The 13,486-nt window shown below is 46.1% G+C and overlaps 2 protein-coding genes across 9 annotated transcripts in view; one reads left to right on the top strand and one right to left on the bottom strand.

Annotated features, from left to right (window-relative positions):
- Nucleotides 1–757, bottom strand: part of DENND2A (DENN domain containing 2A) — a 64,819-nt gene extending 64,062 nt beyond the window's left edge. For all 8 annotated transcript variants that reach the window (XM_033163245.1, XM_033163249.1, XM_033163248.1 and 5 more), the window contains exon 1: nt 679–757. The gene's annotated coding sequence lies outside the window, so the exon portion shown is untranslated. The remainder of the gene's footprint in view (nt 1–678) is intronic.
- ADCK2 (aarF domain containing kinase 2) lies at nt 381–13,465 on the top strand. Its single transcript, XM_033162592.1, is given in 17 exon segments — nt 381–588; nt 7,597–7,622; nt 7,625–7,790; nt 7,793–7,976; nt 7,978–8,089; nt 8,091–8,140; nt 8,142–8,268; nt 9,503–9,646; nt 9,952–10,033; nt 10,036–10,079; nt 10,583–10,695; nt 11,350–11,414; nt 11,417–11,601; nt 12,119–12,221; nt 12,224–12,246; nt 12,706–12,773; nt 13,333–13,465. Coding segments are annotated over 17 exon segments (1,833 nt in total).
- The last annotated feature ends 21 nt before the right edge of the window (nt 13,466–13,486 follow it).

Genomic DNA, 13,486 nt, shown 5'->3' with positions numbered 1-13,486 from the left:
ATCCACAGCTTTTCGCAATAAGTCACCCTTTCTCCACTGTGGAAACGTCTCCCGCCTTCAAGCGAGTCAGAATACCCCCCCAGTTCTCCATAAATCCCAATGGTGGATAACCCTGCAGATCAGTTCCAGGCGATCCCGCCACTAGGAATTCACGCACAGATTTCCATAGCAGGGCAACCCGACCTGCTCTCCTTTTCAATCCTCCTCTTCTAAGCCAAAAGCCTAGAGACCATTAGTCAAATACGGACAGCGGTGCAGTTAGGCACTACTTTCTTTCTTTCTTTAAACTCTGGCTTTAACGATCTTCACAAAAAAGGGGGGGGGTTTCCTTCAGATGCATTTCTTCACGTACTGTACTTCCCCATGCCCAGCTGCGGAGGATGGGGAGCAGTGCCGTCCTGCTGAAGGGGGCTTCTGCCCCACCAGCGTCCTGCCCGGCCACCACACCAACTAACCACGGGGTGTCACCTCCCCCGAAGCCAAAAGCGACCCGGTCATTTTGCACAAGCAGATCCCCTCCACCCACCGCGCAAACCTTGAAGGGATCCCAAGACAGAGCCTTCCCCAATCCCGTTCCCACCACCAGCTGTAGGCTAGGATTTGGCACATGAAGCCAGAACCCCCCCCCCAAAAAAAAGAAACACCGAGCGCGGCAGGGGCAGAACCCCCCCTACCTACCTTGCTCAATGGCAGTAACCGGCCTCTTCCCCCATCTGCCTTCTGTTCTCATCTTGGGAAACTCCAGCCTGGCGGCGGCGGTGGCGGCAGCAACGACACAGCAGCAGCAGCAGCAGCGACCGGAGCAGCCTCTGCTTGCATAGTTCCCTTTGCTCTGCCCTGCTCGCCCCCGCCGTAGTTCCTCCCTTTTGTTAACAGAGCCCCCTCACGGATTTTTAAAGGATTTCCCTCTCTCTTTGCAACCCAGTCTGCTCCATTATAAGGATCAGCTTCTTCCACGGCGAAATCTTCCCAAGTTTCCCTTTCCCTCCTTTTGCTGTCGCTGCTGAAATTCTTACACCGCCCCCCCTCGCAAAAACACACACCATCAGCTGCTTTTCTCCCCGCCCCCCATCCCGACCGCTTCTTTTCCTGACTTTATGGCGCTCTCTCTCTTCCGTCCCCCTCCAAAGCCTAATACCAACCCCTTTCTTTCCCCCCTCCCCCTCTTTTCTTTTCTCCTCCTCCTCCTGTGTCTTTCTTCCCACCCTTCCCTACCCTGACCCATCCTGACTCTTTCCCAGTGAGCTAATCTGCAGCTGGCTGAAGAGCAGGCCGCATTGCCATGGCAACCCAAAATACTCGAGGATTTACGGGGTGGGGTGGGGTGGGGGGTGAGGAGGACCGCAAACATTTGGGGACAACATTTGGGCGTCAGGGTGTGGTGGGGAACTACGGAAGGGGGCTATCCGTTTCAGTTCCCCCACTTCTGCCCCCCCCCAAATAACAATCACGTTTCAAGTGCCTCCCAAGCCAAAGTTGCTTTGCAGAGTTGCTCAGAGGACTTTTATCAAAATTAACGTTTCCCCTCCTGCTAAAGATCCGTGCTCGAGAACACTTATTCTCAGATTATTTGCCTTGAAAATGATGTAGCCACATATACAGCCGTACACACAAACACACACACACACCCAGGGCATAAGAGGGGTGAAATAATTCATTTCTTCAGGAACTGTTTATGTATGGCATAAGGACTGCGGCTCCACAGAAATGGAAGCATGCCCAGATTTCTTGGGGTGGGGAGATGAGGGCCACCTCGCCCTGTAGATATTGGGGGGATTGCGCCAGTGGTTTACTGGGAAGAGATCTTAAGAGAGCGGTGCTCTCTTGATATATTCCAGGTCCAATTCCTGGATAAACATATCAGATTGCCATTTGCCAAGCTGTAATTTATCACAAGGTACATATAACCATTTGGAAAGTTGGTGGTGATATCCTCCCAAGCAGCGAGACGGCACCCCCATATTTTTGATTAGGTGAATACAGGCAGTTAAAAAACGTGGAGGGTATGCTACAATTAATGTGGTTCCGTTACAAAATGTGTTAAGTGGTTTTTCTCACTGCCTCTGGCAGCATAGACACAATGCATTTAAAACACATTTGCCACCCATCCTGCAAAGAATCCTGGGAACTGTAGCTAGTAAAAGGGGTTGGGAATTGTAGCTCTGTGTGGGATAAACTAAATTTCTAAGGATTTTTTTTTGGGGGGAGGGGCTTTAAATACACAGCATCTCGTCTCTCTCGCATACTCCATCTCTCTGGTTGTAATTTCCGCTCCCTCGGCCAGTAACGCGAGATGAGCGCCGCAACCCCAGAGTCGGACACGACTGGACCTAATGGTCGGGGGTCCCTTTACCTTTTTGTTCATCTATAAAATCATTCACTTGCCACCTTTGGGGTCATAGCCTACCTAAGGCAACTGTACAACATCATAAAAGCTGACATTGCAATGGGCAGCCATGTTGGCCTAATCTGGGGATGGAGAACATGCAAAAGGTCCCAGGTGTCTGCAGGTAAGGCTGAGAGACTTCTGCTTCAAACAACCACTAGTGCAAGCCCATGTCAACGATACTAAGTTCAATGGGCCAATGACAGTTTCCTTGGTTCCTATTGCAGTCAAGGGGGGGGGAGTATCTTGTAGTACCTTGAAGTCTTAAATTTATTATGGCACAACGTTTCAGAAAATGAAATTATTCAAGAACCAGTAGGGTAACTTTTTCAACTCCAAGACCTTCCATTGCCAACCTGAACAATTGAACTTCAAAAGGGATTGGCACTGACATAAAAACTCCACATATATACCAAGCTGACAAAACGACAAGATAGTGTGCAAGTTGACCACCCGCCCTTTGCCCTCTTCCCCTACCTTTGGGTATCTCATTGTTTTACATTTTCATTGAACGTAACCAAAAGACTTTATAATCTGAGGGGGGGAGGGAGGGAGGGAGGGAGATTGCACGTTCTTTGTAGTTCATGAAAATCTTTTAATACAAATTATTTCAAAAAAATAAAATAAGGGAGACTCCAACATGAAAGTGCCAAATTACAGCTTATCAGTAAATTCAGTTCTGAAACCTGTGGCTTGAATTGTACTGTTTCCCTCCTCATTGATTAAGTTTAATTAATTAGTTAACCAATTAACTAAGTTTAGCAATGTTAAAGGTGTTTTTCTTCTCACCAAATATTGCTGCTGATAGTCCTTTTAAAATCGCTATCTCAGACTGTATTTTTTGCTTTGCATTTCTCACTGTTTATATATTTCTGTCTAGTGTGTTAATGTGTAGCTGTTTCCTGACACCTGGGAGTAGTACTTAATGAAGTGGATGCTAATGTAGAAAGCTCTAGCCATAATAATTTTGTCAAATCTTTACTGTGTCACAACACTATTAATTTTTTTCCTCCATTTGGTTATGTGTTCTTTACCACGTATTTGTGGATTCAGAAGAAGGAATTATTTCACTGAGCAACCCAGAGGAATTCCCATTCTTGGCACAGGATACATTTCTGGTGGATTGTGTCCATCATGTTGCTGGAACATGATGGCATTTCTCCATGCCTATATGAATCCAAGCTCTGTGTAGCAGCATTCTAGACCTATTTTATAGAGCAGTGTCCAAGAGACCCAAACATCACAGACAAAGACTCCATTGTGTCTGACCATACGGAGTATAGTTTTCACCCCCAGGGCCTTTGTGCTTTACAAAAGGAGCATCGACTAGCCTTTGACACAACACAGAAACAAATTCTTTGGGAAAGCCTGTTCTTTTTCTGTATTTTGCTGGCGGAGATAAGCACAAGAAAGAAGACCGCCTCTATACTGAACGTACGTACACTAACTGTAGGTGATGGCTGTATATCAGTTGCATTCGTGGAGAGTCATTTCTCATTTTTAATACCTTAAATGCTTATTAAAGGCCACTTTTCTTTCCTCCCCTTGAACACTCCCAGCTCCACAGCTGTTTAGTTTTTCAGTGTGGAACTAGCATTTTAGCTCTCTCCTGATTAGCTTTTTCTGGGTGGTTTTGTGTGCTGGTGTTTTAATAATTGGAGTGATAGCCAAATACGTCTTACTCAGAGTAGGCCTATTAAAATAAATGAATTTAAATTGCTAAGCCTATCAATTCAGCAGCTCAACTCTGAATACAACTAAGGCAGTGTAAATAACAATTTTTAAATAGAGACAATATAGAAATAAATCGCTATAGAGAAACATAGAAATAAAATTGAGAAAATTAATGACTGCTGAACCCTGTAGAGAAAACAAATATATTGTGCATTGAACTTGTCATCTTGCTGCTGATCTTTTCCAATTCCCAGTATTTTTAATCAGGAAATGGCCTGGTCATAATGTAAATAAATAATTTTGGGCACCAGCAAGGTTATATTCCAGAACAAGGTAATTGAGATTTAGCTTGAATCTTAGAATCGAAAGGGTCCCTGAGGATCATCTAGTCAACCCCCTGTGATGCAGGAATATGCAGCTCTCCCTTACAGGGTTCAAACCTGCAACCTTGCAAGATAAGAATAAGTAAATAAGTGTTTGTTTATTATGTTTTTGTATTTGTATTTTTGTAGTATTGTAGTTTTGTTGTAGTGTTTTGTTTATTTTGTATTTGTTATTTTTTTGTTATATTTTGTTAAAATTTAATATTCTTATAAAAAAACAAACAAACCTGCAACCTTGGCGGTATCAGCACCACGCTCTAACCAACTTAGCTATGTAGCTTGATCTAAGTTATTGCACCTCCAGTTCATTCCATGCAATCAGTTTTCAGAGGTTCCCTGCTTCTAGGTAGCGGCAGCAGCTGCACCAATCCAGTAGTGGCAATTATCAGCACGGGGGCCTCATAAAGCATAGGGCCCAGGCTACTACACTGATTCTCCCATGGCCAGCAGGATTGGGCTGGGGCTAGTGAGGGGCATATCTGGTTTCCTTGGCCCACTGCCTTGGCCCATTGCTGGAACCTGCCCTGAATGATTGCCGCTGGGAAACTTTACAAAGGCAGTATATTATGTTGAACAACTGGTACCTCAGTTTTGACTCGCAGGAGCCAGGAAAGTCCTTCTGTTGTCTGAGACATTCAGGATTTTCTGCATCCTTGAAGCTATCGTCCCTTCAAAAATCTGTGGCTGTTTTGCAGCCTTTGAAACTACAAGTCTTATCAGCTCCAGGCAGCAAGGGCAGCAGGTGTGTTGTCCTTACAGTGGGATGTTTAGGCCCCAAGGTAAGTTCCTTTTTTTCATTAGAGGGGGGCAAATTAACCCTGGAGGTCTAACTGATCACAATACAGGTAGGTAGCTGTGTTGGTCTGCCATAATCAAAACAAAATAAAATAAAAAATTCCTTCCAGTAGCACCTTAGAGACCAACTAAGTTTGTTCTTGGTATGAGCTTTCGTGTGCATGCACACTTCTTCCCAATAATTTAGCACCTGGAAACAAAACCCAGTCCTACAATTCAAAAGGCTACATATGCTTCCATCTAGTGGCCATACCATCTATTGTACAACACAGGTTTTTGTTTTTTTTAAAAGCAGTACAGTACTGTAGTTTGCACTGACTTGACAGTACAGTAGTACTTTTCGGGTGTTGAAGGGGAAGGTGCCAAAACCAGATCCCAAATCAGAGATGTGGCTCAGTGGGCAGTAGCGGCTGACTATATTTCCAGGCTTGAGTGACAAAGGAAATGCATAACGTCAATAAGCAGTTTCAAAGCCTTACATCACACCAGAGAAAGCCTTGCAAATAGATGAGCTGGAAGGAAGGGCATCTGAAACAGACTAAAAAGCTCTCTTGAGGTTCGGTTGCTGAAACTTACAACCATCCCGTGGGGCCAATTTGAATAAAAGTGGGGGGGGGGGGAGCAGGTAAGCCCCGTCTCGCATAATCGATCACATGACACGGTGCAAACACCATTTGAATGACAATGCCCATCAACTTTGGTGGGGGGGGCAGACCCCTCAAATATTTTATTGGGGTGGGGGGCGAAGGGATCTCGGCCCCCCTCATATAACGCATTTCGCTAACAAGGAGAGATCCCCCCACCCCCAGTGACCGACAACGTATTCCGTCGCACGTATAGTCAGTGAAGGTTGTAGTACGGTAGCACCCATTCAAATGAAAAGAGTATTTTAAATAATTCCATACACAGCATGTGGGATCACGCGACACCTGGCTAGGAGAGAAGAGAAGGCGCATGCAAGAGTAATAAATCAGGGTAACTACAGTAAAACGAAAAACCGATTAAGCGAAAGTTTATGAAAGGCTCTTTGGCCACAGTAACAACTGGCGATGATACAGTCTTCCTAGTTTGTTGTGTTAATATTAAATGCCGGCAGTGGAAAACTGCGATCTCGGTTGGGACCTAAGCCGTAAGACTCAAACTTACTGGAAAACTCTAGTTCTGAGCGGACACGCATATGATCAGGTGCACTGCTTTTATTTTAAAACGAGAGACATTCCTTTCTTCCAGAATGCCGCTTCTTCTTTTTCCTCATCGCGTTGCTTCTGCAGGGATTTACTGTGGCCTTCTCCCAAGCTCTGGCCAGCTGCATCTGCTGCACATCTCAGCCTTTTGCCCGCTGTATCTTTAAGAGGCGGAGTCTCCGCCCCGCAACACTGCCTTTGCGGAAGTCCCTGAAATGGAACGTTGTGTATCGTTTGGTTCTATCCGCTCCCCCGCGAGGCAAGCCGGTCAAAGAGCACGTGGAAGTTCTGCGGAAGGAGTCTTCAATCCGCCGGCTGTGGGTCCAGCTCAGATTCACAGCTGCGATTTGATGCTGAGTTATGAGTATTTCCACCTCCTCTTTCTGCTCTTAACGACACCGACTAGGAGCAGCGGATAAATGAACGGGTTCCCGCGGAAGAAGACAAAAAGGAAGGCTAACTCGTGATGAGTGAAATCCAGACGAACCCGTGGCAACTCGGGTCTTCGTTGGTCACGCCCCGGTAGCGGATCTAGTGACATCTGCATCTCCAGATCTCGTTAAACCTGCATGAAATTCGGGCTGATGGATTCCAGGATCGCTGATGGGTGAAGGGCCGTGGGATGATGATGCCATGCCACCACTCCCCGCTCATGCCTGGATTAAATGATGTAAAAGCAGATTCAGCTGCTGAAATGCTTAGAGAGTAGGCGGGAGTCTCCCTTTGTTTGCAACGAAGCAACCGCCTCTGTTGCAAGATTGCCGATTGCCTTTTGTAAACTTCTCCTCTGCAGTCTTCTCAAATGCTTCCCAAGAGTGGGGGCTGGGAACATAAGCAGTGCCCCCTCCACGCATCTCCCTCCTGCGCCTTGATGTCTCCAGGACTATGGCTACTCGGTATTGCTATTCCACTGTCCGGATTTTCCTTTCTAATTGTCAGAATCCTCACTGTGAGAAGCTCTCTGTGTACAGGAAGGACATGGGCTAGGGGGCCTCCTTCCGCTTCTTCGCTGGCGAAGCTCCAAGCTGCTTTCCATGCAAAGCCTTGGTAAAGATCTCCCTGGTGTGCTGGGGGGCTGCGGGATTACCTTGGGTTCAAGGTGCGAAGGGGGCACCCAATGGAGTAGCCCAAATAAAAGGAGATGCCTGTCTCAACAAAGGGGGCCTTTCTCCAGCTGGTTTCCTCCAGCGTTTAGGACTATAGCCTTTTCCCTCACGATCCGAGCCTGCGTCCTCCTGCTGAAGTTCGGGCCTTTGATTTGGCTTTACCCCTTGAGCTACGTCTCTCGGGGTTTTGCATCGCTCTGGCTCTACCTTCTGCTCAAGGCGGCGGAGTCTTCGGGCCCCACCTACATCAAACTGGGGCAGTGGCGAGCACAAGGAGGGACCTCTTCTCCGAAGAGTTCTGCGCCAAGTTCTCCAAGCTCCACATCAAGGTCGTCCCTCACCCTTGGGGCTACACCCAACGTTCTTGGAGAAATATCTGGGGGAAGGCTGGGAAAAAGGTCTTCACCTTTGACAGCCAGGAACCCGTCGGTTCTGGCTGCATCGCCAGGTGTACAAGCTTACGTGGACATCTCCGCTCTTGGACAGCCGGTGCTGAAGGAACTCCCCAAGGGCACTGTGCTGGAATCTGCTTTGGAAACCTGGCAGGTGTCTGGTCTTAAGGGGGGTCCTCAGGTGGCTTTGGAAGAGGAAGGATGAAAGCATTTCTGAAGGAGTGGTGTCCATCGGTTGCTTCCCAATGATGCTTTGATGGACACGTTAAGCAGAATTCTGTTTCTGGATATCTGGACACAGCTGTGTCGTATCCTAAGAGGGACCGCCTTGTTCCAGTAGCCATTAAAGTAAGGCCACAATTCTGTGCTTCCTTAGCTCGGAGTTAGTCCTATTGCACTTTGTATGATATTTAAGTCAGAAGCTGGTCATACTATCATAGGGCTAGAAGGGACCCTGAGAATAATCTTAGTTCAACCCCCTCAATGCAGGAATAGGCAAGTGTCCCTTATGGGGATTGAGCCTGCAAAGTTGGCATTTTGGCACCATGCTCAAACCAACTAAGCTATCCATTTAACTTAACAGATACTAAAATCATTTCATATTCTTGGAAGGAAAAGGTCCAAAATGGTGGTGGTGATCAGGAAGAGGCTGACAAGATGGATTTACCTCAAGGACCCGCCTCTCCCCATATGAACTGACCCAGACACTGCAAACATACTCTGAGGCCCTTCTTTGTGTGCCCCCCTCCATGAGAGGTCTGGAGGGTGGCGACATTAAAACAGACCTCTTCTGCAGTGGTTCCCCATTTGTGGAATGCTCTCCCCAGGGAGGCTAGCCTAGTGCCTTCATTATATATCTTTAGGCGCCAGGCAAAAACATTCCTCTTCTCCTAAGCCTTTGAATAATTCAATTATGGCCTTTGGAACTGTGGGTGGGGTGGTGGTGGGTGTTATTGTTATTGTTTGTATTATGATATGTATTTTTGTGTTTTATATTGTAAGCCACCGTGTGATCCTTGAAGGACAGTATAGAAATACACAGAACATTAATATAATATAATATAATATAATATATAATATAATAAATATAATATAATATAGCATGCTCCCTAAGTCAGACCATTGGTCAGCATTGTCAACATTGACTGGCAGTAACCCTCCAGGATTTAAGGGAGGAATCTCTCTCAGACCTACCTGGAGATCAAACCTGGGACCTTCTGTGCTCTACTGAGCTTTGGCCTTTCCCAAGCATCAGCTGGTTTCCCCACTGGTGGCAGCCAATGTGGCAGGTTATAATATGAGGTGCATGATCCACTAGCAAGTTCCCCCTTGCTCTTGTGAATCTTCTGTTCAGTTTAGTCTGGTCATCTTATCCCTATAAAACAGGGGTGTGGAACTTGGGGGTCCTCCAGAGGTTGTTGCACTCCAACTCCTATCAGCTCCAGCCAGCACGGCCAATAGTTAGGGATGATGGGAGCTGTAGTCTAGCAACATCTGGAGGGCCGCAGATTACCCATCCCACAGGATTGTTGGCAGTGCATGTAATAAGGAATTACCCAGCTACCTTTTGTCGTTTGCATAGGTGCTGCACCCCGGATTAGCTGACCAGGTCCAAATGGACCTGTTTCTGATGAAGACTGGCAGTCGACTCCTTGAGCTTCTCCCAGGGGTCAAGTGGCTCAGCCTGACAGAGATTGTGGAGGAGTTTGAGAAACTAATTGATTCAGCAGGTGGGAAGAACTTTGGTTTGGGGTCTGCTTGATCGGCGGAGGCTGGTTCATAAGGGCAAACGGAGCTCTGCACCACAGCTTCCGCCTACCCTCGGCCAGCTCCCACTTGCCTGACTTGGCCCTGCCTTGTTAGTTTCCTCTTCCTCCATCCCCTGTGTTGTCCTTGTACAACTCAGCAGAGAAGAGGATGGGCACAAAACTAGAAATAGTTGGCTTTGCCTGGGAACCTCACTCCCTGTCTTTGGCCCCTTCGGCCCCAACGGGCACCACTGCTCTTGATTCTCTGCAGTTGTTTCCTTAGACTGACTTGCGCTATGAAGCAAGGAACCTGGAACGCTTCCACCTTAACTTCCAGGGTGTGGATTATGTGAAGTTCCCAGTTCCTCTCACCCTTTTGTGACGAGAACATCCTCGTGGAAAACATATGAGGTGAGAATGTGGAATGCGCAGGGCAGGGAGGGCTGGCTTACCTTTTGTCCAGACAGTTGCATGAGAGCAGGAGGTTTCTTCGGCCTGGCAAGCAGACCCGTTCGTGAGCAGCTGGGCTGCTTAATCAAGTGACACCCTCACAGCAGTTTGGGTGTAAAAAAAAGGGGGAACGTGCACAGAGCAGTGTCACTTCTGCTGATCATCACTCTTGACAAAAGTGTTCCAGCCTCAGAAGGCTACAAAACCCTAATAACATTTCTATGTTGTGCAGGACTAGCACGAGGATAGGATGTCTCCAACCCTCAGGGCTGAGATTTTGCAGCCTCAAAAATTCAACAGTAGGAGAAAGCTTGATCACGTCAGGTGGTCGGCACCCGAGAATACTCATCCCCTTTGATCTCCTTCCCCCTTAAAAAGTATCCCCTATTGTCCTCCAAAATGCTTATTAATGTGCCCCTGACATGCTCAAAGGGCTTTCCTGATTTAGGTTCTTTCCACTTCAGGAGAGCACGCCCATAGCCCAGTACCTGCAGACTGAGGCCACAAAGGAGCTGCGCTGGAAATTAGCTCAGATGGGTATGGACATGATTCTAAAGATGGTAAGAGGCCTCTGTCGGTTGGTTTGCAATTTAGGATTGGCTTGCCTCTTCAGTCAGCCTGCAGGGCAAATAATTTGTTGTATGAATTTTCAAGTTTTTGATCAGAAAGCCCCTCAGTTACATGAATGGAATCAACTCTCCGAGGGCCTGACCATACCTAGCCCAAATGACAACACCCAGTCAAAAGAGAGGGGCTTTTTGGCAACCCTGAAGGTGGTGGAAGTAAAAAAAATAAACAAAATCTTTAGTAGAAAAGCCTAAGGGGTGAGGGAACCCCAAAACAGTTCAATGAATGGCCAAGGAATGCTGCTGGCGTGTTGTGTGGTGAGTAGACCTAGAAAACTGGGTGGGAGAAATGGAATGGAGGATTGTAGAGGAGTGAATAGCTGAACTGCAAACAAAGCATTCCACACAGCAACATTTTAATGCAGCTCCTGCTTGCTCAGTTCAATACACTGTCTCCCCTGTCTGGTAGGGGTATCTCCCAGCACTGCTACTTCCTGGCAGCCTTGATATGATAATCCAGAGATTAAACCCAGGAGTTTCCATGTGCAGAGCAAAATATCCTATTACTCACCAAGAGCTTGTCCTCTTAATAAATTAGTTCATCGATTTGAGAAGCTCTCTGGTTGCCATATTTTCAACCAAGTTGTGATTTTTCGATCCTTCAGGTGTTTGTTTGATAACTTTGTCCATGCTGACCTGCACCCTGGGAATATCCTGGTCCAGGGCGCAGAGGCTTCCGCGATCACCCCGAGGACCGGACCACCATTGTGGACCTGTTGGACACACTCATTCTGGAAGTGCAGCCTTCTCGCCCCCCACTTCGACTGGTGCTTCTGGATGCAGGAATCATAGCAGAGCTGCAGGGTCCAGATCTCAAGAACTTCCTGGCAGTCTTCACTGCTGTGGTATTAGGGCAGGTATTAGCTCTTTTCAACCATTCCATATAGCAGCTGGTAATGGAGATCCTGTTCTGCTTTGGGCTGGACATGGCAGCTTCTAGGGATGGATTCAGCTACTCTGTTCTGCTAGCAGAAGCAGCCGGAACAGGGACTCTTGCTGATGCAGTGGGGGCTTCCTCCACCCCGCAATTCACTCTAGAGGGTGTGGAGATCTCACAAAACAGCATGATCGGGGAGAAGGAAAATGCTTCCATTGGGCAAGCAGGAAATGCTTGCGCTGATTGAACATCTCCTTAGCGTTATGTTGAATTCCACCCAGAGTATGTTTTTTTCTTATTTATTTATGCCATAAAATTGATAAACTGCTTGATTGTAAAACAAAACAAAACAAAACATCTTGTCTAATTGTAGCATCACAGAATAGCTTCCTTTGCAATAATTTTCAAGATCAGCCCTATTTTAACTAGACTAGAAGCTCGAGGAAGAATATCTGAGTCTTGCTTGGCTGAATAGGCTTTCCCGATTTATTCCGCAGGGGGAGAGAGTGGCAGAGTTAATCCTTCATCACTCCAGAGCTAACCGGTGCAAGGATGTGGAGAGATTCAAAGCTGACATGGCAGAGCTGGTGACAAAGGCCAGGACAGCACTGTAGCTTTGGGAAAGGTCAGTAGCCCACATCAAAGCTTGGTCTTCTCTCTCGAGTTGCTGCGCGATAATTCAAAGTAGAAAATGCTTTATTCTACAGATTGCTCAAATCTACCGTAAGCGATAATCCCACCTCTAGGTATTACAATTTCTGATATGCATGTATCACACACTGATATATATATAATTTTATTATGCATGCAACAAATTCCAAAAATTAAAACAATGAAAAACAATTACTGTTTCTTCTCTTGTTAAACCGACACTATATATAATTCTAAATATTCCAATATGAGTATACAGTGCAAATATATGAATACATAAATAATGGAATATATCTAGATTTTTATATCTTTGTATCACAGACAACAAGAATAATAATGAGAGCCTGCTGGATCAGGCCAATGGACCATCTATTGCAGTTACAGTGTCTGGATGAATGAAATGAATGACATTTTAAACCCCTTTGCATTCTAGTTCCAAGTAGCAAGCCTGCTGTCCAGTGTTTTCAAGTTACTGATGACGCATCAGGTGAGATCATCTCTGTGTTAGGTTTATTCTTCTTCACAGCTGCACCAGGCCATGTCACCTGAAGGATGTTTAATCAGAGTTTAACTTGGAATGGGGACTTACTGGAACAGAAAAAGCTTGAATATGAAAATGCAGATGTGTTTGAAAGACTGCATATTCTAATCCTAGTCCAAAATTCAAAAGCGCCAAAAAGCCTTAAAAATGTGTCAGTGTTGTGCTCAGAAGCTGCTATGTTGTGCATTGAAACCCAGAAGTGTAAGTTAAATTGAATTTCCTTGCTCCTCTTCCCCATCCCACACACATTAAAAATTCTACACAGCCAGCTGGATTGAACAGAATGTATAAGGATGCTAGGCTTAAACGTTAGAAATGTTTAGCAGTGAACATACGAGAATATCAATGAAAGCAACAGGGGAAAAATATTTGCATTGTTAGGGATCTCAATATTTGGTCACATACACTGTAATCTCTTTCTTGCCTTGCAGAGCAAATAAGACTTGGTATTGATTTCCGTACAGCAATGATCCACTTTTACGTTCTAATGTTTTTTGTGCTTTCAGGTAAAGCTGGGAGCAACTTTGCCTCTGTGGTCTTTGCCATTATGGTTTTGGAAGGCCTTGGACGCTCACTGGACCCTGAACTCGATATCCTCAAGGCAGCTAAACCTTTTCTAATTAAAGCTCCAAGTCCCCTCCTGGCACAGTGATGGGCTAGGGTGGTCTTTTGA

The sequence above is a fragment of the Lacerta agilis genome, chromosome 10, assembly GCF_009819535.1.
Source record: "Lacerta agilis isolate rLacAgi1 chromosome 10, rLacAgi1.pri, whole genome shotgun sequence".
NCBI lineage: Eukaryota > Metazoa > Chordata > Lepidosauria > Squamata > Lacertidae > Lacerta > Lacerta agilis.
The sequence above is the reverse complement of the archived record's forward strand: the minus strand, read 5'-3'. Positions and strand labels throughout refer to the sequence as shown.